The following is a 27,374-nucleotide window of genomic DNA, read 5'->3' as shown; positions in this document are numbered from 1 at the left end:
ACCTGTTCTTTGTACCATTCCTTATCAATAAGGAACCCCTCGTATCGTTTCCAAAAACCCTTCATTTGCAGAATAAAATGTAGTTGAACATGAATCATTTTAACTCCTTCCGTACTTAATTTCGATTATTAAATATAGTGCATGGTGCCAAACTGTAGTTATCTCTGTTAAGACACTGGTTGCTATATCAAATTCCATAGAAGGCTGATTTAAATTATCTTTTTTTGACAAAGTAAAACTTATTTGAATAGTACATATTCTTTCAAGTTTGTCTAATCCCAATACCTTTGTACAAATTTTTCTTAACCAGTATTTCAAGCTACAAAATTAATTGTTTAACTTCACAATGGAAATTTCGACATCTACATGTGGGTAACGCGGCAATCAAAGCGTAAAACAATTTTGCACGACGCTTATATGCATTCATTGCACGAACAGGCTGTTCTGAGTTTAGAATTCATAACGGTCCACCATGCGAAAAGGGTTACACGAGAAAGTTATATTAGAATGATAAAGGTTACCTATGTTTCTGCCTATTTTTTTTTTTTTGCTTTGAACTATAACTGAACTAATAATTGTATTCAATACTTTGAATATCAACTAATAATTAATATTTAATAATGAATACTTTCATAAATCTCAGCTACACAAACGTTTTAAATTGTTTGTATAGAGTAATTAAATATTTTAATACATATCCATTCGATCGTTGTTGCAGAAAACATTAGTTGATAGTTTTCCGGAAAGATATGTTTTAATTCAACCTTAATCATGTCGAAATAAGCAAGGACTTCACCTCGAAACAAGAAATGACTTCACTTCGATTAACGTGACTTCTCTGTACTTCCTTATTGTCAAGTATGGTAACAAATCACAATCAAAACAGATAGAAAGGAGCATGTGCAGCTAATAGTCTGTACAAGAAAACATTACAGTGGAAGAATTAATTGAGCAATACGTTAAATGGCTCTACGAAGGCAGTGTAAGAGATTTTCTTATACAGTGTTAAATAATTCCTAATATTCGAGTAAGTGATAAACGAAATCATATATAACGCTGCATATTTGAATAAAATACAACGCTTATATGTCACGGAATCGTTTCGCACGTAACGACGCTGAATACTGAATACCTGAATTTGTGAGAAGGGATTGAAGAATATGGATATTTAATGGACAAATCATTATAAGTTGAAATAAAGTCTACTTGTATCATTCTTACATTGAAATGACTATATCAATTTAAAAATCTTCATATCATTTCGTTATTTGAATTAACGAAATGACAACTACACGATTTTGACAAAAAACTGTTTTCAATTATTAATAGCATTTTAGAACTGTAACTATTCATCCGCAAATACGATAACGTGAATTTTGGCTACATAACAGTTCCACTGAAAAGTTACAGTAAAGAACCAATATTTTACGCATTAAATTATATATATGTACATACACATTCTCTCTCTACCTGCCTTATATGTTAATTAAATCAGACTCGAATTTCAATTATACCTACGACTTAGTTTGCAAAATAGAGGGTGACTTAGAGTTGAAATGGTCATTAATTTTTTACACATGGTTAATTGGCCGCGATCCAGCCATTCGCTACCAGATAATGTAAAATCTTACTCTCTGGTTCCGACTGAGGTACAACGCCAGATCTCCTATTACCATTTAAATACTCCTGTAATCACAAAATTTTTTCGTATATATAGTCTATGCAAAAAGATAAATATACTGACCAGGCAAGTTTGGCAATTAGAAAATGAAAAAAAAAAAAAATTTGGAACTTGTAGAAATCTAGGTATTGTGATATCAATGCCATAGCAATATTGTATTTTGACAATGAAAGAAGTCTAACAAAGTGTCAGATGGGAGTAAATTTTGGAGAAAAAAAAATCTATATTTATTGTAGGCATTTGTAGGCTACTTAATTATACTATTTCAAAAGGTCTAATGTATCATAAAATAAATCGAATTTCTAAAAAAATGTCCCTTAGGTCGCATATTTAAATCTGACTTTATTCAACGTTTTTAAATCACTCTGTATGTAATAGAATAACGAAACTTACTTGCAACAACACCGTTTTCTGCGTTAAATACTGCGTTGGCTTTAGATCAAGTTGGAGACACAAAGATTTTTCTTGTTTCGTTAACAAATGTGCAGCAGTTTCCATTTCAATGTCTCGCTCTTCTAAATCTCTTATTGCTGAACAAGATTTTCCGGAAGTTGTCGCAGTGAAGTTTCTTTCTACAGCAGAACTGGAACTGGTAGAGTGCTGGCTGGAAGAATTCAGATAGTTATCCGGCTCCGCCCACTGATTGGCTGGAGTCATCGTCCGATTGGGATTGGTTTGACTGAGCGAGGAGCTGCTGCTGGGTAAGTCTTTTGCAGTGTACTTTCGGTCGATGGAAGAGTAACTTTTTTCTTCTTCTCTGTTAAACATAATGCAAAAAATGTATCTTTTTTATTGCCTGAATTAGAGGAAGTATAAATTATGTAGTTTTGTGTCTCTAGGAATTGTAGTAGTAGATCCATTGAATGTTTAGAATACTTTTGTACCTTTTTTTTGAGGTGTGGCGGTGTATTGGTGTGGACGGCCCACTGCTGCCCTAAGTGAAATGCAAACTGATACAATCTGTTCACAAATGCCTGGCAACACGCACCACAAACAATGGAATTAGTTAAAAGGGAAGCAAAAGCTAATGCATACAGTATAATTAAGGCTCTGGTCTTTCATATTCAGGGATGATGTTCTTCCTCTATTTTACTGACACTGTTATTATCATGAAAATTTATTCCATAGTTGTTACGACGCTTGTTAAAACATTGAAAAGAAGGCATATTACTATTCTCGCCCAAAGATTCAAAAAGTGTTAATTACATATTTGTTTTCAAACAAAACATACATAACGATTTAAAACTGTTGCTGCATATTTCAGGAACCCTACTAACTTTTATGAATGCGCTTGTACTTTTGTACTTCTAATGTACTTTTAAATATGAGTAAATATATCCAGTATAACATACCATAAAATGCAAGGTATACCTTTTAAAAACAATTTCAACTGCCGTTACAATGGAAAAAAATTAATGAACAAATGGAAATGAATACTTACAGATTTTTTTTCATTCCAGTGGTCCGTTGCATCATTTTGTCCCTGAGATTGAGCCAGCACTTGTTCGAAATGAGCGCATTCTTCGTGCCTTGTAATCCCGTGGTCTCGGTAACGATATAACTCTGAAAGACGCAAGCGCAACTCTCTTTCTCTTTCAAGATTCGTCAAGAACTGTTCGTACTCCTGTGCTGTATAAAATTGTGCAAACGCTCGCATTCTGTCCCTGAATTCTCTACGAATAATATACGTTTTTATTACAACATTGTATGACAATAACTGGTTTCTTGATAAACATAAACTATGACTTACTTTTCTTCCTTTGATTGCTTTTTCTTTAGTGTCTTATCTTTCCTAGACAAAGCAAAAAAAGCAGACACAAGTTGATAATCTCGTACTACCCTTTTTCGTCTTGCTCTTTCTCTTAAATTGTTTGTATACATGTCAACTTGTGCAAGCTTAAGTGCTATGTCCAAATCATCATCCTCAGCTGGATTTAAGAATAACGAAGAAACAAGAGATTCTGCTTCATGGTTGTAATCCTAAAAGAATTTGATATTATAGTACACATATGCTTATGATATAACATTTAACCCTCCGAGTACTGGACTCCGCGGGGCGTCCGAGGCCGAATCATTTCTGACTCACATCGATAGGTAACTAACACAAACTCACGGTGGCTCGAGCTCGAGGCCCTTACCAACACTGTAAAAGTTTTGTCGATTAGAAGGAAGGACAGCGTGTAAAAAAGGAAATAGAGTGAGCCGAAGACATAAGTCAATTCTTCTGCGGCGTCTTAGTCCGGCCGTTTTCATAAAATGTCACGTGGTCAGTTCCCGAATTACACGAACTTCATCACTGTATGTGTATCGCTCTCGCGAGCATGTGACTCCGGCCCAGGCCACGGAGGGTTAATATGAATTATTCATTCTATCTTACTCTTTCAAAATCATCTCGTTGTGGCATGTAACCCAGTTGTGCAGCTTCTTCTGGAGTAATATCCAATGGTGGTAACCGCGACGTAAGATCAGGTGACAGAGGTCCATGATCCGACTTAGTTTGGTCCGTAAGATTTGGTTTGTAGCTTTCTGTTGGTGGCCATGTGTGTTTGCCAATATTACCATCGAGATACCTGGCAATGTATTCCTCTTTTGCTTCTATAAAATACATAATGTACAAAATATTAAGAAAAGTAAACATTCTTGTTGTGGGAATTATTTCAAAGGTAAATTTGGATTTTCTGTTATAAACGTCTATACATATGAGATGTAACTCTGAATTTAAATAATAAAAAAAACTGTCAAAATATTCTCACATTTATCTTTAAAAAATTGTAAAGAGAAATATTTCCATCAGTGCAAATTAAACATTTAAACACTCTACCTTCTGGTGTACGTGTTTCAATGTGTTTGCTAATGTCTTCCCAGTTTCCAAAACCAAATTGTTCAATAGCATCCAAGAGTCTAAGTTGTTCCCTAGCAGTCCAATTCCCTCTACCATTAAATATACTAATGGTACCAGAATCCTGTAAAAATGAAAATTGATTATGTCTCTAACCAACAACAAAAAAATGGTTCAAATGAAAATCATTATATATTCATGCTTACCATAAACTGATAAGAATGATCATTTTTGTGCGGACCGATTTCAGCTCCCGCGGAAAAACACTGTTAACGTTTAAAAGCATTATTTTCCTCGTATATATTATATCAATCACTTCACGCGATACACGTGCTTTCTGATGATCAGCAGTTTCATTCAAGTCACGTGGACGTAGTAAGGCAGTTACGGAATAACTTCACAAAAAAAAATACGAGGGTGGAGAACGAAAAAGGAAACTCCTCTCAGACGCAAAATCCGGTGAAACCGGAAGGATAGACGAAGACACGAAGGAATAGGAGAATAGGCAGAAGAGGGGGGGAAAGAGAAATGAACACGTGACCAAGAAACAGGCGTTCACTCGACTCACCTGCAAGCAGAGGTCGAAATCCGGGCATTCTACGCATCTTACACGTAAACCCGTGATGTCCTCTTGACAATAGGTGCAGTTGTATTTGGCATACAAATCTGAAAGCGAAGAGTCGTAGTACATTAGCACCCCAATGAATACAGACTCCAATTGAAATCTATGGCCTCTTGGTGTCGACGTAAAATACATACCCGCCATTATTGTCCTGCAGGGTTCTTCCAGAACGATCCGGATGACGTCACCGCATGCCAGAAACCCATAAGTTTACGTATCACGTACATCGAGCGTGCAAACTCGACCCCATTTTTCCGCGAAATCTTATGAAAACGCGGAAAAATACTGGTGCGTCTGCCAGGACGCTCTATTTACCGTGCAAGCGTAAACTTGTGAGGAATCTGATTGGAAAAAATGTTGTTTACGACTGTTGCGTCGAGAAACGAGTACGCATGCGTTTTCTGTCCCACCACCTAAGTATACTGCGACCCATGTTCGCCAACGTTGCGATGAGAAAAGTCGGTTACGATTTTTTGCGATATGAATATATCGACTGCGCGCAAATTTAAGTAACGAAATTACGATCCACGATGTTCAGTTTTCTTTATATAAAATTTGTCAATTTCTAGATGAATAAAACCCTCTAAGCTGAATTAGTAATCATTTATGAGCGGTGCAACATGTTTGTAAGTAAATATTTAAAAAATTATATATCCATACGAACTGTGTAAAATATAAATAAAATAAAAAAAAGTAATAATTTCAAATTTTATTGTAATGAAAATACTTCGAATGATTGAAAAAAAAGAAACATGAGTTATTTTTATTAAATTATTATAAGCATGATATATGTACACATATAGATTAATTATTTATACCTTTTTCATCATAACATGCTTATTTATTATGTTGTTTAAATATTCATTATTTTCTATAGTATTTAGGTATAAATGTAAATAAAAACTTTAATCATATGTAATTAATAGAATCATCAGTCAAGGCATTTTTATAAGAACACTGCTTTATTACGTCAATCATTTTACACAGGATATGCAAATTTCAATTCAAATAAAGCATTTCAGAAATTTAAATTAAAACAAGCAAAAATGCAGGTATAAATAGCTCTAATGTATAATTAAATTAAATAGTTTGTGTATTAAATACTATTTATTTATGTGAACAGTGTGATGATGGACTTCCTGTATTTTTAAAAGGTGGTTTTCGTGACAAATTATTATATTGGACAACTATAGTGTTAACTATATACAGTACAATTGAATCATTCAGAGGAGTACGTAAATTAAGCAAATCTTAGCATATGGCATTGGTGATACAACAGACAATACATCACAATTAGAAAGAGTTTGAACTATAGAAAGTTGTATATTTCTTAATAAAGTTTTGCATTGCAATTTGGCACTTTCGATTATCAATTGTTTCAATACTAATATAAGAATTAAGTTTTTAATATTAAATACCTTATTATAAAATATTACCATATAATATGTTATACGTATATATTTTTTGGACATGTTTCATAATATGTACATAGAATTTGGAAGAAATTCCAAGGCACTTGAATGCTCTGCAAATACCAATATGGATTCCAATGCACTTCCTCTTTGTGATAGCATGTATTTATTCTTTATGACAGTAAGAATGATGAAATAATTTGAAGGAAAATATGGTATTTTATCAAAAAACGAAAAATTAAAACCAAGAGAGATAATATGAAGAAGATGTAAAGCACAATTTAAATGCAAAGAATCAAGGAGGAAACAATAAAACTATTATTAAATAATATCTTATCAAATCTGTAACAGTAAAGGGTGAATAATAAAATTGCATAGATTTTTCAAACATGCATTGATAAATATTACTTTTATATCAAACAATATATAGTTAAATACTTCAACATTTAAATATATAAAAAATTATTAAGACAGTTTTGTAATATGTGAAATAAATGTACAAATGAATATTATATAATAACATACATATAAAGTCATTTGTGGCACATTTTAGTACTATACATTAAACAAATGCTTTTCTATTTTGATTTAACATTCATTAATATTTCAAGCAATAAATTAAGAAAAATAAATTCTAGTTTTTCCGCGTTGGTAATGCAGGAGCATCAATTACGAAATATGTATATGTAATAGTTTTGTTATCACAGAATAACGTATGTACACGTCACTATAATTGCATAATTACCCCACCAAAAAGCATCAAAATAGTCAATTATTTGTGACACTCAATTATTAGTGTCGTTTTCAATATTTTTTTGCATTTCCTCGTTATTCTCTTCTTTGGAAGCATAGTGGTTTCCTATATTATTTGACACATTATTAACAGAGTTTTGAGCATTTAAAGGGACGTTTTTATTACTCATATGCATCGTATATGATTTTTCTTCAAAACCTTTATTTGTACCTGTATTTGAGCTATCTTTTGTATTTGTATTTTGATTGATTTTTTCTAACTTTTGCGTATTTTGAATATTTAAATTTCTTAAAGATTCTGACAACAACTGAGAGTCTTTTACTGTTGTTTTTAAATGAGATTGCAACTCAGATACATCTTTTTTATTATTTGAATTACTGGTAACAAATTGTTTCTCCTGTTTTCTTCGTTGTATTAAATTTTTTAAAGCTTCGCTAAATTGCATTAATGTCTCAGAAATTGGTCTGTCCATGTAAGTAGCTTCAATTCTGTCAAACTGATCATCTTCTTCAGAAACTAATTCACTTTTTATTTGTTTAAACTGATTTATTATATCCTTTAAACTTTCTTTGGCATCTTGTATCGTTTTTATATCTTCGATTTTCGTTACATCTGCTACATTTGTAGATTCTTGAGACAGATTTGTACTTGTGTCTGTAGATTGTTTATTAATTACTGTTTCCTTCCTGGAATTTTCTAAATCTTCATGTATAAAGTCTTTTTCAAATTCTTTAAATTGATTTATTATGTTTCGAATGCTTTCCTTCACATTAATTGTTCGATGTTCCTTATTCCGTTCTTGTACCGTTGCAGGTAGTTCCTTTGGCATGATTTTCATTTTTTGCTGAAGTTCTATTTTTGATGGAATTATTTTTTTTACTCCTGCATTAATTTTTTCGGGAACGTCTAATAATTTTTTTTCATCTTCCATATCTCTTTTAAGTTTAACTGCCTCTAATTTTTCTTGAATTAATTTCCTAACAGTTTCTTTTAAAGTGCTACTCTCTTGATGAACATTAGTAGCTTTAGATTTTTCCATATCTACTTCCTGTTTTTCAGTTTTCTCACTCTTGGTGTCTACCTGTTTTTCATTACTGCTAGAAGTATTTTCAATATTATGCTGTACATTTATATTAGTTTCAGTACTAACATTGGTTTCTATTTTAGATGCATTTGGTATCTTTTCCTCTTGAACTGATGTTTTTAAATGTAATAAGTCGTTTTCAGATAAATTAGTAGTTTTTTGTTCCACATTTAATGGTTCAACATATTCATCAGAATTATTTAGAATCTTATTCAACTGTACTGCTTCCTGTTCGCCCTCTGTATCTAATTTATTTTCATGGCTAATATTTAATGGTTTTTCAAATTCTTCTAATGACTCCATAATCTCACCTAATATTGGTTCCATACTTTCTGTAGTCTCATTTATTACATCTTTAGTTTCTGTACGTCTTTTCGTATTATCCTCAGTAGGTTCCTTTACAGCAATTTGTGCTTTTGCTTTCTTCGGGTCATATTTTATATTAGGTTTCCTTTTCATAATAAATATAATAGGCCTAGTTTTAATTCTTATAGGTGGTAACATGTTATAATTCAGTGCGATATGAGAGAAACCATCTACAGAATCTAGAATATCATGAGTTTTAAGATAGGGTTTTATATTTGGTGAGTATTTGCTCTTAGCTTCCATTAAAAGATGTGTGAACTGAAGCATTTCTGGATTATCGATGGTTAAATTTTCTTGTTTTGAGTAACTGAAAGACAGTTGATATTAAACTAAATTATATATAATTACAAAAATTGGTTTTTAATGTCTTGTTATTTTTGGTTTATTAAATGATATGTTTATGCAACAAAATTTATCATACTACTTACATCCAAGAATCGTTTGTCTGTGTAAATCTTGAAACTCCTGTCTGTGCAGTAAGAACATCAATGTGTACATGCACTGGATCGACAGAGTCTTTTTCCAATCTGTGTAATTTAGCAATAGCTAAACCTCCAGGATAATTAGAACCAGCAACACACAACAGAAACATAGAGAACAAAGCATTTAGAACTAAATGGCTTACAATGATCAGTGCCATAAATCCATTCCATGGACTTTTTGCCCTGTTCTCCCATCTATGTATAAAAAAAAAAATATGTATAATTATAATTTGAACAAAATAAGAAATAAAAAATAACATAGAACTAAATTATTAAGTAAAATACTCACATTCTGTGACAAACAGCAGCTGCACTAACGTTTAGTAATGGAAATACATATATGATAAACCTCAATTCTTTATGTGGAAGAAATGAGAATAGAGCAACAAATACAATACCAGGAACTGTTAATGTTCGAACTCGAGCATCCCAAAGCATGCCCAAAGGTATTAAAAAATATGAAAAAGCCAATCCTCTTGGGAGTGCTGAATAAAAGTACCATAGAAATGGTGATGTCTGTATTTATGTTAAGATCAGAAGAAATATTTTGAATTTATCATTTTATAGACTTGAGAGGAATAGTTTCGAGAATATCATATTTTGTTACAGTCTGATAAAGGATACACCCCATTCACTGCTCTTATTAAGGATAGTGTTGAAGTAAAACACTTCCCCTTCAGGCCATAATATACGTCTCCAAAATATGGAATCTATTGTAACCGTTAGCATTAGAAAAAATATACCAGCTGGAACCGCAATTTTAAGAAATCTGAAAATTATTATACTTATGAAATTATCATTCAGCAAAAAGACAAATAAATTTTAATGGATGAAACATTTCCCATAATAAAATTAATTTTACATCACTTCTCCTTCCTACTTTCAATAATGATGACAAAACTTATTGCAGTTCATAAAATGAGGGATGTATATTTGATGTGGTTATTTTTTGGAGAAGGTTTTCATTATATTAATAAGTTTTATAAGCAAACGAAGCTTACAAATCAGTGCAGTTTTGCAGAATGTCCCTTGATGATTCTAATCACTTCTGTTTGCAATGTTACAGCCATACTAGGAATCAATGGTCCGCAATATAATATGTAAATACCTTGGTATGGTCAGTTTCATGTTGGCTATATCGTACAAAAGGAATAACCCCAGTAGCATAGCTAGTTCTGCTCTGAATATTATTATTGCTGCTGCAGATGACCAAATAAATGTGATGTGATTCTGTTTCAACCACCCAAATAAAGCCAGTAGTACTAAAATATATTAATGATACAAAACCAATGTTCCTTTTGTTTAATACAATCTCAAAATCAAATAAAATGTATGTATCATTTATCAATTACCTAGTGGTATTGCCAATATATTTGGTAATGGACGGCTTAAGTAATACATGAAATGATATTGTGTCACGGTAATTGCCACAAACCATTTTGTAAATTGTAAACCAAAGATACTTTGTAAAGCATCTCTATATAATTTCAACATACTTATTATCAACAAACCCAATATTGCTCTTACTGGAAAATAATATTATAAGTTATTCCTTTATTTTCATGTAAAGTATGGACAAAAGAAACTCTGTTGTCATTCACATAGGAAAGGTGTGGAATAATATAAATGCAATTAATTCATTAACTCACTTACCAACATATTGAGCAAAGAATTTATTAAGTCGCAAATAATTAATGGTTGCTATTAGTGGCGATGCCAAGCCTGATATTATAATTGGTCCCACAAATGATCGTGGCACAACTCCAGGAAATTCATGATGATCATACTATCACAGAATAAAAATATGTTGGAAACAATTAGTACGAAACTTTATTATTTTTCACAGGTGTACTTGATTATATCAATATTGTAAATCGTGAAATTTATCATTTCATCCAAATACAGTGTTAAATAATTTATAAAAATGATTTAATGAAATCTTTCAATGTATATTATGAAAAATTCCGTAGTGTACATTCTAAGGAAAGATAGCATTAATGTGTTAATAAACAGTTAAGCGAACCGAAACTATATCAGCTGATCGTGAGTTTATAAATACATGCATCTGCTTCTAAATATAATATCTAAGTTTTTGCGTAATATCTGTTCGATTGCGTGTCAGCAACCTGCCAAGGAAGATATATTTTCTTTCATTATCTGTCTGCATTTGTGAAGTTTATGAACGCTTATATTTACATGATATATCTTCGATAAATGCTGTAATAATTACCTCAGTTAGGTTAAAGCCATGGTATAAGATGTCGTGCATAGCCTGCAGATTAAAACTTTCTTCCACTTTTGTGAATGGACAGTACAGCAAATGTATCATAGAAACCAAGATAATTAATTGATCCATGTTTTCCACCTACACATAGATCTGCTTCAGAAACATTGTATTGTTTTGTCTTTTAATCATGACAAGCTGACGAACAAAGGTAACTTTTTAAATGCTTCTTACACCGGGAGTACCCGGACACGTCGTCTGCTGTGCTGGATGAACACCGATTCGCGCATGCACTTTCGTTGTCAACATTATAGGCCCAGAAGTTCCTAGCATTTTCAATTTATTCACTATAATCTTTTTATCGTTAAATTGATAAAATACAAAATTCTAACGATAACTCGAAAGTTTCCATTTTAATATTTCATCTAACAATCAGTGTAATTTTTATGAAAATGTAAAAATTTTTATATTTTTAATGTTAGCTAATATATTAACCAGTTAAAACTATTAGTAAGTGGGTAGTAAAAATGTATTTCTGTGGAAAGGTATTTCCTTTTTTTAAGTAAAAAGTTAGTTTATTAGCTCCCAATATTTCATCATAACAATAACGTTACCACATTTTTGTTTGTTAAGAATACTAAAAAGCGCTTTGAGAATGTACATTATTTGTTCACTTATGACAGACTATTGCAACGGAAACTTACAAAATAAATCACAATACTTGTGGTTTCAATCAAGCAGAATACTGTGTCATTAATTCTTCCACTCCAAGCGACTTTCACTGATTACGTACAGTTATTGTACGAAGGCAATATGATTTGGGAGTATTGAATGCAAAGTTACAAATCCTTGCGTAACATATCGCTAATCCTATGGTATAAAAAGATATAAATACATATACAAAGTAAGCATTTCAAATTGTAAACATTTTCTATAGGCCATCATAAAATACAATATCACAAAAGCTTCAAGATTTATAAATATCAGTTGTAGTATTAAATCGATGCATACGAAATGTCGGTTTTACTGATTTATGAAAGAAAATTATTACCATTGATTACTATTTTCATGTTAAGATGAAATCAGCGTTGTACTTTTTACGACGATTTATTTGTTTTGAGAAGAAAACTACGTAAAGATTAATTCTTTCCATTTTAAAAAGATCAAATTCAGCTAAAATCCTTTTACATGCACCAAGTTTTAATCAAACTCGAGAGCAAACTTTATAAACCATCATTTAAGATTGCGGTTTTTAATAATAATAATGGCATGTGATGATATATGAATATATTTATATTTAGTTGGAGAAAATAGACAATCTGATCTTGTGTTAATACAATTTTAAAGTTCAATAGAATTTTAAGTGTCTCTAGAAAAACATCATAATTCATATGCACCGATGTAATAGATTAATTTATCATGCTCGAAACGGAAAAGCATTTCCCGTCTTTTTACCGGTATCCCATTTAAAAAGTACCATATCAATTTATTAAATATCTTTTTTACGGCACATACATGTATGGTTTAATCCTTGGACGAGCTTCGTGTTTCATTACAAGCCGACTGCAAGATACATTTATTCCAAGTACATACACACAGATCGTTTACATTTGTTTCGTGCACATCTCCACTAATTAATGGGTTGCGAAGTTCGGGTAGAGAAAATCACGTATAAAATTGTATACGATGTTTTTATAACTGAGAAATTGCCTTTGTATAAAATGGTATCGTACACGAACAGAAAATGGACGCTCGAGACTCGAGCGAATGGAAACATCTTGAAAGTTTCTTTTTTATTAAATTATTTGTGACAATTTATGCTAATTCTAAGCGTTAATTATCGATATCTATATCGTTTTTGTTGTCCATGTCTTTAAAGAAACACTGTTTCGCCAATCCTATTCTTGATCGATTAACGTAAAACCATGTTAAAATTGTTTGCCAGTGAGAGTTAACGTCTCGGTTTCGGTGCTCGTGAATGTATCGGCTTGTTGTGCAACATGTGCTCGCATTTGGGAATGTGACGATCTGCGGCGGCCTTGTTGAATTTCCTTCCGCAATGAGGACACTGAATGTAATCGCTGGTATCGCTGGCTGGTGGTGGCGGCAAGTCGCTGAGCTTGCCTCCTGCAGCCAGGTGGGCTTGCACCTGTTTCGCCGAGCGTATGGCGTTGATGAAGTCTTCGTGTTTGCGTCGCCAGTTCGACTTCACCTCCGGCGGTTTCTGAAAGATTTGAACAGACCATTGGTTTCATCCCTTGGGAACAAATCGTGTTTCGACTCTTGGGAAAATAATTAGTTGCGTATGGGAAAACGTTCATTGATCGAGGCGGATACATATTAAATTACTAACGGACTTGGGAAAAATCTCACGATTGTTTCTCTTGATATAGAAAGACTGCTGGTGAAGTTAAAAAGTCTGGAAAGCATATTCCCCGTGAGTGTAACGTGTACTGGCAAAATTAATGATTTCATATACCCAGGTGATAATTTGAATTCCATTTCATCGAGATTTGTTTGTTTTAGGTGGTGGTTTTTAACGAATCGAGGATTGTGCAGTAATAAAGTCTGATCTGATTAATTATTGGATATTTTATCGAAGTTACAGGTAATACCTCGATGATTGTTTGCTAATCTATATGTGATATTTTTTACTATGTTTTGAACAAAATCATATAGGTACTTAAAATTCTAAAGAGTGATGTCAAAAATGAAGAAGTCTTAGCTAAGAGAAACAATTGTAATGTTTCATGCTGTAGGAATAAAAAAAAAACGTTTGAAGAAGAAGGACAATGATTCAACAATCGGAGTAAGGAATACCGACCTCGGTCTGCTTTTTACAGACTCCTTTTTTGACAAATTTTTCCAGCTCGGTACCCTTTACTCGGAACATCACCGAATCGAATTGCTTCCTCTTCTTTTGAGCCGTTTTTGCGCAGATTTGTTCGTGGAGGATCACACGGTCTTGGGCGAAACGACGTCCACACATTTTACAGGGAACTAGAAGGTCACTGTGAGAATATTTTGCTTAAAATTACAATGTGTTGATCCGAGACCTAATTTCTAATTGAAAGAAAATTAGTTTAGTTTAGCAAATATTAAAGCTATTATAGATACATATTACAATCTTATAGACTATTCGATAGGAATGTCTATAAGTTTCGATGAACCAAAATATTATAAGTATTTGAAAATGTAACATTTTTTCCTTTTTGATATTTACTTTCAACTGCAAACGGTTTTAAAATTTTTTCTGTAGTACCATATTTTCATTTAGAACATCAAGTAGTGCTTTACAATTTACTCTACGAAACAGAACATTTAATTATATAGGAGTATTTTCTGAGAAGAAAAGATTCTGGATTTTAAAAATTTCAAATATTTTGCATAACTCATGGCTATAAACTCTTATTCGAACTTAAAGTATAAAGAGGTTGTAATAAAGATACTAATAACTGTAAATTTTCTTACCTAGCGCAAGCATTTCCAGTTTTTGGTAACGCTGATGCTCTGGACGATGTGGAAAAGTTCGACGCTCTCGTTTTGGACGCCATTTTGGATTTGGAACCGGAAATGTTGGCCTGCATGGAGCTACCGCTGGAGGTGGACGAAACTGATGAAGGAGGTCGACCCGCTTGGGTGGAAGGTGCCTGTTTCTAAGTAGAATAAATGTCGAATGAAATTGATTCCAATTAATAATTAACAAAACATCAATGCAATTGAAAGTAAGAAATATGATGTGTAATATCAGATTTTGTAGAATTTTGAATGTGGAAAATACCTGTTAAAATCACTCTCGAATTTTGAAGCGACAGAACTCGAAAATTTTGCTTTCAGGAGGTTTAATTGGTTATAGAAAGAAGAATGGAAAATCCATGTGCAGTTTCACTTGGAATACTTGGTTTAATCAGTGTCAGAAAACAGGAGTCATTTTATTACGAAAATACGTGTCGATATGAATTGCTTTCCTACTGACTTCTCTCGTTTCTAACTTCGAGTCGTAGAAAAATTGAGCATGACGTTCGATTGGTATCGTGTACCTATTGTTACGTCAAACGTACAATGTAAATATTCATGTCATAACTTAATTATTATGAAAAGATTGTACTGTAAATAAATCTTATTTTATTGCACCAGGATTGACTGTGAAAATATATGATTCAACAATTTTTCTATACTTCTGTAGAAATATAGATGTAATATACTATAGTTCAATAGAGTGAAAAATGTTCATAAAGACTAAATAAGGTATGTCTCCACAGGTTTTCTTGTATGTTATTTGAACTTGCAATATAAATAATGATGTGCAATTTGAATGCAAATGAAAAGTATGCAATTTGAACTGCAGATATAAATAAGTAACTTTAAAAATTTTGCAATAATAAAACGAACATGTACCTACAAACATTTCTTATGTCTTTTATAATTTATCTTTAAATACAATGCATTATAAACTATCAATAATTTTCACGATCTAACAATAAGGTCTGGGTTAGGTCTTAACGTTCGACGTTTAAGACTCTCTGCCGACGAAACGTTGCTGAATAGACGCGTACGTGTAGCGTATTGAAATAATGAATTGCGTAAAGATAGCTTCAGTCAGTTATAAAAGTATTGAGCGACAAAGAGGACATGATTATCCTATACAATCACATTGGATACAGAAGAAAATTAAAAAGTTTCTGGTTGCATCCTTCTATTCATAGAATGATTAATGGTTGAATAATAAGATTACTCTGTTACGTCCTTCTTGTATAATTTAATAGTGTGCAATCGTACAAACATGCATGCTTTCCTATTGTTTGTACAAACACTGGTATTTTACTCATTTCATAATTTTAACAGCGTGCGTTATTGTATGTCTCGCGACAGGTAATGTTGTACGTTGGTGATGAAAGGGTAACGTTTTTCTTTCGTAGACAGAGTGCCCAAATCATTTTTATGTGTTATATGTATGTATAAGGTCATATTAATAATAATACAACAAAAAGAAAATAATGAAACGACATTGTTTATACAATGTCGGTCACAAGTTTAAAGTAGCTTTCAGTTTTATAAAAAAATTTCGTTTGAGGAATATTCCGGATATGACTATAATTTTCATTTTAAATTGTACATGAGGAATGTTTTCTTAGTACGTAACATTTTTAATAAAATAGATACGCGTACCAGCCCCAGGCCCCACTTTCAAGGGGGGCCCTAATCTAAGCCTTACGTTCATGTAAAAAAATAATTGAATGAAATTTTGTTTACTGTTTCCCTTTTGAAATAATTAAAAATTGTACTAAATGTAGAAATACATCAGAACACATTTGTTAAAATATAACAAAGCATTATTCGTTATAATCAAGCGTTCGTTAGGATTAAATGATATTTAATTCTACTTACAATAAATTTCAATTTTTTAAGATTGATGTATTTTTTGTATGTTGTATTACCAAAATTTTGTGCCCCCCCCCCCCAACCCCGCTTTTTAACCAAGGGGGCCCTCGACGGTTTAATAGTCCTGGGCCACAAGAAATCTTAATCCGCGCCTGCTCGTACATGAAAAAAGAATTACTGATCTAAAACTCGAAGAGTGTTTTGAACTTTTCATTGGTAGCATATGTTACAATTTTTTCAGTCTACATTGTATTATTAGGTGTATCAATCTACTATTATTTCAAATTATATGTAAGACAATATATTTTAAATTGCAAATGTCTTCACGACCTTTCATTGAATAAAAATAGAGTAAAATGAGGGAAAATCATAATGAATACATGTAAATTTGGCAGTATGTATAGATATTTCACTTCCATAGAACACACGAATTTCCTTAAGAAATAATGGGTTACTTTTGCCACGCCTAATACATTACGACCTGGTTGTTTACTTGAATGTTATGAGGAAGTAAAGCAATGAATGCTTTGGTCTCACAAGGGGACCAAGAATTTCATTCGATAGAAAAAGTACAGAAGTTTATAAGGATATAGAATCATAGGTTTCTATTCTTAATTTCATAAGATAGTTTCTGTGAACGTTGTAACTCGTTACTTGTTTATGTAACAATCTTTGAACTCGAATGATCAGATGTGACTTACCTCGGTGGATGGTCTTTTAAATAGCGGCTTCCTCGGAAGTGGCCCATCGGTTTCCTTCGGCGCTTGCTCGTCGAACTCGATGACAAAAGCGTCGCTCTTCTTCGTAGTCTGCGAGTCGTTATCGTATTTCGTTTCGGCAGTTTGGTCTCGTAAATGCAGACCATTCTCGAGAATAGCGCCATCGACGACATCCGTCGATTTTCTCGTAGTCGTCGTCGTCGTAGTCGTCGCCGTCTTCCTGTTTGCAATTGGCTCCGTGCCTTTCGTAGGTGTTGGTCGTTTTGTCGACTTTGTATCTAGTGCTTTCAGGTCCGTGGAAGGACGCTACAATAAAAACAAACTCGTCTGAAACTCGTCGCGAAATTATTACCATGGTTTCTCCATTTGAATCATGTCAAACCGTTTATCTGAGATAGTTATGATGTGCATTGATCTGTGACGTGGAAGTAATATTCGAACGAAATGGTAGCCGTACATTTACACATCAAATTCTTCTATTTCATAAGCTATAAGAAATAATCCATAATATTGTTACAATGTTATCATTGATAACTTATCAATATTATTATTAGGTTGTTGCACGTGACGTGGCTTATTTTACTGATAGGTACACCCGACGTTAATTTTATGAATGAAAATGATTAACATAGCTCCTTTCTTTATTGCAAAATTACATAGTGTACTCTACCCGTTTCAAGTCTTTCACTATTTAACATAGCAGTAAAATCAATTATGTTAAACATTAAAGTTAATTTAAAGTAGAGAATCAACCTGAAAGATGGAAATTTAAGCCAAATTCATAAACAATCTCCATAAAGATGCATCGAAGTTTGTGCTAAAAGATATTGTTTAGCGATGAAAACATTCGGCGAAAAGATGGCAGCTCAAAGTGTCTTCGAAAAGTTATTTTAAAATTCAGTATGATAATTACATAATCATTACATAATTATCATTTATAACATGAATGTTACGCTTGTATTTCAATAAAAAAGGGCGCCAAAAAGTGGGTCTGCACAGGGGCGACCAAGTACCCTGGACCGATACTGTTCTATTGTTAACTGTATTTAACATTTCTAGAGTTATTGATGTGCTAACAATTATATGTAAATGCGTCTTTTACACTTATAATGCTTCCCTTTTTAGAAATACTTTAGACCGTGTTTCCATTTGAATCTCTAATTACGTTTTCTTAAAACATATTGTTTTGAAAATGTATTCTTAATTTTCTTACTAGATCTTGATCAAATATAGAGAGACGGTAAGTGAGTGTTTAAACATATTCTTGCGAAACTGAATCTTGTAAACTTTCCTTCTTAATAATTCATGAATGGAGTAATTAATTGGTTGATTTCAAATTCCACGATAGTCGCTTGTTTAACATCTACATTAAAGTTACGTGGATATTTATAATAATATTGCGTTTAAATAACTTCAAACATCTTTTTGCGCACGACTACCACCCGATTTGAAATTTAATAAATACGTATCGAAGATTTATGTTAGTTATGTAGATACTGAAACTTTCATTGAAATCGGTTAATACAGAAACGAGCGACAGGCATCAAAAGATGCAAGAATTGTTAGATTTACTGCAGTTGTAGGTCGAAAGTTACTAAAAACTGTGATTTTCAACATTCTTAATCGTTTGTATCTCGTAGCAACGTTAATCGATTTTGATGAAATTTTCAACATGCATATGTATAACGAACATAAATCTTCGATATGTATTTATTAAATTTTCATTACAGTCTCGAATAAAAAAGTTGTAAAAAGGAACCTTTACTATTTTCTTCGCGATTAGGACCAATTGCAATGTTTTCAAATTTTTTTTACACATCATTTGGTAAACTAATGTCACCAACTTCACAGAAGTACTCAAGTCATTTGAACCTTAAATTTAAAAAAAGTTGTTCCGTTTTAAAAATGTGGCCGATGAACTCATATATATGCGTCCGGCAAAAACAACTATGTAACAGAGTCCAATGTCGCTACAGCGACTGGGCTCTACAGAGTGTTTGACTTCAAACTGTCTCGTTCGCAAAAGGTTATTGCGATGATTGTCAAAGTCAAAGTGACTGAATAGCCGGTAGTACCATTTTAAAAGAAGTTCTGTACTTTTAAAAAAAATTACTCACAAAACTGTTCCTATGGAATAATGTTTTTTTACTTTTAATTACCTTAAACTCTTAATACCCAAATATATTCAGAAGATAAAATTTTTGTACATTACAGATTGTTATTAGCTAAAAGTTTAAATTATCCTTTCCCCTGATAATCAATGTAATAAAAAAGGCTTGGTATTGCAAGGGTCAATGAGTTCTCGCAAATTTTACCGTTTCTTTCTATTTCAGTAATTCAAAACCCACCCTCAAAGAAGCACTTCAACTGGAAACACTTTTTACGGAAGCTTTACGTAATTCTGCTTACCCTCGTCACCGTATCCGGGCTTTTCGACAGCGACGAACGAACGTTCCTCCGCACACGGTTGCTCGTTTCCGTCGCCTTCGTCGAATCTGGACTGGGACTTTTCACCACCCTGGAGAAACGCGTCACGGACTTTACAAAACTCTCCGTATCTCTTAAACCGTTGTCCCTCACGCTAACATTCTTTGATTGTCTCGACAAATACACCGGTTTCTGACTTTCGACGTACGCATCGCTATTCAATACGCGCGATTTCCTCGGTCGAACAGTACTCGAGCATCTTAAAGCATTGTTCGCAATCGCCGACATAGACGTTCCCGTTGCTCCACGACTAGAGGAACATTCGCTCTCCATTGATTTCCGAATATCCTCGATCGATCTCAGTTGTTTCACAGTAAGCGAATGATCCGAGTCCGACGTACCTGTTGATGTTTCATCCGTTCCCCTTTTGTTCGCTTTTTTCATCAATGATCCGTGACCCGCAGTAGGTTTTAAGAATTTCGAGCTGCCTTTTAGAGACTCAACCAATTCGCTTTTGTTCGACTTCGTCGTTTTAGACAGAAGGCGAGCTGAAGTATTCGTTGAATCGCCACGCTTCGATCCCGAGCCACCAGTTTCAGTGTCTTCCCCCGAGTCTGCGTCTTGGAAGAGTTTCCGTTTGCATCCTGGCGATTCAGACCTTACTATTCTGGCGATCTCTATAGAACCCTTAGCTTTAGCGAATTTTTTCCGACGTCGAATCTCTTCCGGTTTGGAAGCTTTCCCTCTGCGAGAACCTTCCATAATCTCGGGAGCGTTCGTGGAGATTTTCTTTGAACGCCTGCCCGACGGTTTGTTCTCGGGGCTCCACGGGAAATTTACATTCGACCGGTCGAGTGCTTTTAGAGAAATCGTCCTCGAATCATCCGCTGAGCCCTCGATCCTCGATTCTTCCAGCGTTTGTCTTTTCTCCGTTATCGATTCTTTGCTTCGCCCTAAAGCACCGCGGAAGGAGCCCGCGCCAGCATCTGTGCAAATAGAGTCGAAACGTCTAAGTGCTGACTCTACCGAGTCCGTTCTCTCATAATTCTTGTTCGATGATCCGTCGTTTGCGTATTTCATTTCAACTGATACGATGGAATCCCTTTCCTCTTTTTCAAACTTATCCTCTGAACTGTCCTCTTGTGTTTTTAAAGTCTTACTAGAAACGTTTATTTCACCGTTCATGATCTTCCGCACGAGTTCTATCGATCCCAAAGCTTGAGCTTGTTTCGACGGGCTTAGCGTTTGCTTTCTGGATCGCGAAGATTCTCGAGAGTTTTCTTCGTTCAGGATATCTTCCTTCGACCGACGAGGTTTCGTGTTACGAAAAATCGATTCGTTCATCGGAGAAAGACTGACGCTGCAAGACCGTTCCATGCTCGATGTATTTCGTGTCATTTGCTTCAGACTGACACCTTTCCCTTTCCTCGTAGAATCTATCGGCCGCTGATCTCTTTTCGATAACTCGAAAATATCCGATTCTAGAAGAGATCCCCTCTTTTTGCTGGGTTTATGCACGGAGTATGCGAACACGTTCTCCGATTTCCGAAAGGACCCCGACGTTTTGGTCTTGGACGATTTCGTGTAAGTGCTTCGAAGCTCACGATGAAGATTTTTCTGTTTCACGTTTTGATCGGGCATGGTAATTTCTTGAATCTCTGCGTCCACATCCACGGAGGTGGAACTTTTCGGACTGGATTCCGGAGCAAGAAGTTCGTATCTTCGAGGGGAAGGAGTCGTTGCCCTTTCGTGAACATTTCTATTCGCCCTGGGTGTCCCCGCTTCATCCAACTTCGACCGGGTTTTCAATTCACCGCCCCTGACACTGGATGTTCCTTCTACATCTCCAGTTGGAGTCATGTCTTTCCATGAAGCTCCATTACACTGATTATTCTTCTGATGTCTTATAACGTCGCGAATCAACCTCGTGGATCGTAGAACATTACTGGAAACTCGGCGAACGGTCCCTTTGGGATCCTTAATCAAGAACTCGGGGCTTTTGGATGATCTGTTTTTAGAATGAAACTTTGATGATCGGGGACTTTTGGAACGCTCTTTTAGCGAATCCTTCATTGGTTTAGGTTTCAAGCTTACTGTTGTAGCTAATTTTTCTGTTTCATAGCAATAGAATTCTGGATTTCCACTTCTGCCTGCAATTGAGTGTGGATTTGGCGATGAATTGTGACTGCTTCTACCGGTACTTGCATTTACTTCTGTATTTTTAGATGAAGTGAAAGTATCAGGACTTTTTGATGATCTATCTTTAAGTTGTACAGTTGTAGTTTGAGGACTCCTGGGACGCTCTTTCAGCGAGCCATTCGTTGGTTTAGGTTTCAGGCTTATTGTCGTAGCTGATTTTTCTGTTTCATAGCAATAGAATTCTGGATTTCCACTTCTGCCTGCAATTGAGTGTGGATTTGGCGATGAATTGTGACTGCTTCTACCGGTACTTGCATTTATTTCTGTATTTTTAGACGAAGTGAAAGTATCGGGACTTTTTGATGATCTATCTTTAAGTTGTACAGTTGTAATTTGAGGACCTCCAGGATGTTTGTTTAGCGAATCCTTCGTTGGTTTAGGTTTTAGGCTTACTGTCGTAGCTGATTTTTCTGTTTCATAGCAATAGAATTCCGGAGTTGCTCTATTTTTGGTTGTAATTTTTTGTGATAATGCAGGACTATTACTTCCGCTGGAACCACTACTTATGTGGATATTTTTGGTTGCAGTAAAAATATCAGAACTTTTTGACGATCTGCTTTTAGACCGGACACTTGTAGCTCGAGGACTTTTGGAACGTTCTGTAAAGTCTTGTGAGTGTTTCGGTTTCAGACTTACTGCTGTAGCTGACTTATCTGTTTCATAGCAGAAAAATTCTGGAGACTTGCTTCTGCTGTTCATAAGTTTCTGTTGATTCGGCGATAAATGTCGAGTGCTTCTATCACTGCCACAAATTACAGTGGCGTCTTTAGACAGTATGAGGGTGTTTGGAGACTTAGATGACTTATTTCTCGATTCGATCTTCTTGGATACAGTAGTTCCAAGACGTTCGTTCGAATCTTTCGAGGTCTTAGGTCTCAAACTCACAGTCGTTGCTGATTTTCCTGTTTCGTGACAATAAAATTCCGGAGTTATGCTTCTACTTCTATCTACATTTACCACTGTACCATCTTTACCAGGAATTTTATGATAACATGGCGGACTAGGCGACTTCGTGTCTTTCAGTGACATTGGAGACGAACTTCGAGACTGATCTAAACTTCTGCTAGTTCGCGTCTTTTGAAAATCATTCTTTGCACTAAAATCCATGCTTTCGGAAGCTTTTTCACATTGCTCGGAAAAGTATCGCGATACCGAGTTCCGTATGCTATATTTCGAACTTTCATCAATGGCGTCTGCAGACAATTTTTTATTTGTGCCAATATTCCTGTTCGTAATATTTATGTTAGACTTACTAATGGAAGAAGTGGGACTCCGTAATTTCCTTTCAGTTCTTGCATACCCTGTTCTCGTTTTCGTTATCGTCTCTGGTGTGACGAACATAATGGTAGCAGATCTGTCGGAAAAGAACTGAGGACTTGCAGTGGATTTTCTCAATATCTTCTTTGCAAAGTCTGGTGATTTTAGAGCGGTGGTATGAGTACTCGAAGAATCCTGTTTTGGAGACATTATCTCCGGGCTGTAGCTGCGTTTCTTTGCAATTTTATCAATCATATCTGATGGTTTAGACATAATATTGCACTCTTTAGTGCACATTCCAGTTGTTGCCATTGATGTTCTAGATTCTTCTCGAATAAATTGGGGACTCGCGCTTCGTTCTCTCGTTAGTCTCTCGAAAAGGTTGGTCGATCCATTCCGAATCGGTTTTACATCAACAGTATTTTCAATTTTCCTTCGAGTTATTATGTCATTTTTCGGATTCTCTGGAGAGGAAGAAATTCTATTAATTTTATCAGGCCCGGGAGACTTAATATATTTGTCCACAGTACGATCCATAATCACAAGTGATTTACCGGATTTCCTTCTTACATTTTCACATTTTGGTTCTATTTTTACAACGGTACGTTGCTGGTTTTTCGAAACCTCCGGATACAATTTCTTATTGATTTGGGAGTCTTTGCAAAAGAATTTTGGGCTTTCGCTTCGACGTTGTTTATTTTTCAATTCTTCAGGTGATAATTTTCCACACGTTTTTTTATCAATTGCATAAGTAGTTGCCGATTTTTCTGATTCTTTGCAAAAGAATTTTGGGCTTTCGCTTCGGAGTCTTTTGTTTTCCGAAAAGTCAGGTGACAATCTTCCAGCAGGCTTTGAGTCTATTGTGTATGTGGTTGTTGATTTCTCTGCTCCTGTGCAAAAGAATTTTGGGTTTTGGCTTCGACGATGTCTATTCTTCAACTCTTCAGGTGATAATTTCCCCAACATTTTTGAATCTATTGCGTACGTAGTTGCTGATTTTTTTGATTCTTTGCAAAAGAATTTAGGGCTTTCGCTTCGACGTTGTTTATTCTTTAATCCTTCAGGTGATAATTTCCCATATGTTTTTGGATCAATTGCGTAAGTGGTTGCCGATTTTTCTGATTCTTTGCAAAAGAATTTTGGGCTTTGGCTTCGAGATCTTGGGTCTTTAGAAAAATCAGGTGTAGATCTTCCAGTAATTTTTGAATTAATTGCAGAAACAGTTGCCAATTTCTTAGATTCCGCAGAGAAAAATTGTGGACTGTAATTCCTTCGTTTTATAGTACTCTCAGATTCCGATGTCGACTGAGTTTCATCCAAATATTTGGGGGTCACCGATGCATCTTTGGATTCATTATTTTCAAAACCATTCTTTGCTATACTGGACCCCTTGCTGATCTTATTCTTGCTTTGCCTGCTACCAAAACACAACCAACATATTCAATTCAATATACTTAGTATTCATACTTAGAATACTATTATTATTTAGTATTCATACTTAGAATACTATCATTACTTAGTATTCATACGTATAATTCAGATATTGTTATTCTCTTTCACATTTTCACGATATTCGTTTACCTTTTGCATTGTGTTAATTCTATTCCGCTATCGTGGTTAGGGCACACACAGACAAATAATAAATGAACTGGGAAGAAATGATTCGGCACGTTCGTGGCAGAGCAAGATAAAGCTGCAGCATCATCCTCGATCTTCGACTCTAACGAATCTGATCGACTCCGATCCGGCTAAGTTATTATGATTGTAGAAAAAAAACGCTTGAAGCTTCCGCGGATAAGCGGGTCTCTCACCTGGCTCGCAGCGAAAGTGGATGATTGGTGGTTCACTGGCGCAGAATACGCGTGATTAATACTTTAGCGACTCGATCTCAGTTTCCCATGGTTGCGTCGCTATTGGTGCTTCATGCTTGGCGAGTAATTGTTACGTTGATGGAGTGTTTAATGCCCTTCGGCCCGATTATCCTTCCTCCGATAGCGGTTAAGGCGGGCATAAAATTAGAGCGGGCGTCCTTCCTCCTTGCGACAAACCGGAAACGGTGCGCCTCTACTTCGCCGGAAACGCGTCATTTAGTTGTTTTCGCAAAGGCGTTCGCTTCCAGGGAGAGTATGTATGTATATTGTTAGGCTACTACGGTTGCGTGGGTTTAAACGAGTCGAGTCTAGTCAGCGATTGCAATTATGCGACGAGGAATTAATCGAGGGGGGTTTGAGTGGGGGGGGGGACTGAAGGGTGAAAGCAGCGACGGATTGTTAGCATTGATTGCCAATTAGCGACCAGAGAATTTGCGTTTGTCAAGGTTCGATTGCAATAATCGAAACTGATAACCTACTTGCGTTTTAAAGTGTACTTAATACGTGTCGGGTTGAGTAATAACGTTCGTTCGGATTTCGTATCAGAACGTATGCGCGATATTACATTTACGAAGATTGTGCATTCGTTTATTCGCTCCTACGTTTTTTAATATTTTGTACAATGGTTTGTGGAGTACCTTTCGTTTCCAATGAACATGGTTTGTCCCAAGGATTTTTGAATTGCAATTGAAACAGCAAATTTTCGTATGACATTGCTAAGGGTTTTTTTTTATCATGAACTATAAATTATTAAAAATAGTTTTCTTGTGCAGAAATGTAATGTTCACAGGAAGTCAAGACAGATAACGGCGTGACCATTTTTGAGGCTGAATAATTGTCAACACTGATAAAAAAAGACAACGAAAAAATATAATATTTATATATATATATTTATTTATTATGTAATATTTCGAATAATTCATAATAAATAAATCATCAATATGTTACGAATAATTGTTATTTTAATGCATATTCCGTATGGTATGCAATTATTATTCAAAATATTGCAGCTCGAAAATAATTCTTATAAATGTGATATTGATTAATTTGCAGCGGTGAAGGTTGCATTTAATGACAGAAATAACGTATAAGTGTTCTCTCTGGGATATTGACGATAGGTATCAAATTTAATTGATGCTTACAATTCAAGAAATGAAATACAAAAATATAATTAAATCAGAATGAATATTATAACAATTTATATTTAAATAAACCCGAATGAATTAAATTTAAGTTAATTTACATTATAAAAATTTATTAGTATTACACACAAAATTCATATTATGTTACTAAAAAGTCGGTATACGATTTTTTAAGAAATAGTTCTAACAAGCAATATTTCATGACGATGCTGACAAAAGCGCAGGTCTTTGAAACTCCGAATGTATTTATTACTCAACCCAATATTATTCATGTATTTATTTCACATTATTAAATGTTTGTTACATACTTCAAAAGGATAGTTCTTTGATATATCTCTAAAAGATAGTGTAGGTAGACTAATTATTTGAGCATCTGACAATCAGAATGAAGAAGATCAGGAAAATCGGACCATTGAGTTACCTTCATATTCATGTTGAGTAGCGACAACATGGGTTTAGAATAACAACAGTTTAAATATGATTTATGGATTTTGTAAATAGGTTTCTGAATTATTAAGTACCACACCTGTTGGTCAGATCGAAAATGGTGTATAAGTTTACAATTACTTCCTTGTGTCCGAATAAAAAGGTATAGATAATAATTAAGTTCGAGTGTAAAGCTATCGCACCATTGTTCATAAGATACATATTAAATCAAATTAATAGGATGTTGATACTATAAGAAATCAAAATATGAATCCTAATAAACTGCGAAGGCGTATAACTCTCACTTGTGAATATATTTTACCTACTTATATAAATGAAGTTACAGAAATTAATATATAAAATGTAATGGCATATCAATTGTTTGCTCCACTTTTCATTACTGTTTCTATCAATAAGTTATACTTCTCTTTCTGATACAAACATTACTTTCTATTCATTTAGGTATGTATTTCAAATAATGATTAAC

At 34.3% G+C, this 27,374-nt stretch overlaps 3 protein-coding genes across 4 annotated transcripts in view; all 3 read right to left on the bottom strand.

Moving 5' to 3' along the window:
• Window positions 1-1,545: 1,545 nt before the first annotated feature.
• Window positions 1,546-5,502, bottom strand: LOC107194781 (transcriptional adapter 2B). 2 transcript variants are annotated; one of them, XM_015584474.1, is made up of 10 exons: window positions 5,280-5,502; window positions 5,089-5,186; window positions 4,727-4,786; window positions 4,503-4,644; window positions 4,059-4,276; window positions 3,432-3,661; window positions 3,123-3,354; window positions 2,566-2,615; window positions 2,075-2,438; window positions 1,546-1,686 (listed from the first exon to the last, which is right to left on the bottom strand). In XM_015584474.1, exons 1-10 carry the CDS (start codon window positions 5,284-5,286, stop codon window positions 1,582-1,584), a joined length of 1,506 nt encoding a protein of 501 aa, XP_015439960.1. In that variant the 5' UTR covers window positions 5,287-5,502; the 3' UTR covers window positions 1,546-1,581. The 2 variants fall into 2 exon arrangements, with proteins under 2 accessions (XP_015439960.1, XP_015439961.1); XM_015584475.1 differs by lacking the exon at window positions 1,546-1,686 and having other exon boundaries at window positions 2,227-2,438; window positions 2,566-2,655.
• Window positions 5,503-7,339: 1,837 nt separating this feature from the next.
• Window positions 7,340-11,657, bottom strand: LOC107194905 (probable Dol-P-Man:Man(7)GlcNAc(2)-PP-Dol alpha-1,6-mannosyltransferase). Its single transcript, XM_015584618.1, has 8 exons — window positions 11,471-11,657; window positions 10,894-11,026; window positions 10,593-10,766; window positions 10,349-10,502; window positions 9,865-10,009; window positions 9,530-9,756; window positions 9,187-9,435; window positions 7,340-9,065 (listed from the first exon to the last, which is right to left on the bottom strand). Exons 1-8 carry the CDS (start codon window positions 11,594-11,596, stop codon window positions 7,340-7,342), a joined length of 2,934 nt encoding a protein of 977 aa, XP_015440104.1. The 5' UTR covers window positions 11,597-11,657.
• Window positions 11,658-13,407: 1,750 nt separating this feature from the next.
• Window positions 13,408-27,374, bottom strand: part of LOC107194628 — a 68,408-nt gene continuing 54,441 nt past the window's right edge. Inside the window, exons 6-10 of the mRNA XM_015584275.1 lie at window positions 19,975-24,865; window positions 17,548-17,871; window positions 14,936-15,120; window positions 14,289-14,475; window positions 13,408-13,688 (exon numbers count right to left, since the gene is read on the bottom strand). Coding sequence (XP_015439761.1) covers window positions 13,416-13,688; window positions 14,289-14,475; window positions 14,936-15,120; window positions 17,548-17,871; window positions 19,975-24,865 — 5,860 coding nt within the window. The 3' untranslated portion in view covers window positions 13,408-13,415. The remainder of the gene's footprint in view (window positions 13,689-14,288; window positions 14,476-14,935; window positions 15,121-17,547; window positions 17,872-19,974; window positions 24,866-27,374) is intronic.

Source organism: Dufourea novaeangliae, unplaced genomic scaffold (assembly GCF_001272555.1).
Source record: "Dufourea novaeangliae isolate 0120121106 unplaced genomic scaffold, ASM127255v1 scaffold8, whole genome shotgun sequence".
Lineage (NCBI taxonomy): Eukaryota > Metazoa > Arthropoda > Insecta > Hymenoptera > Halictidae > Dufourea > Dufourea novaeangliae.
This window is presented reverse-complemented; position numbering and strand designations above follow the sequence as displayed.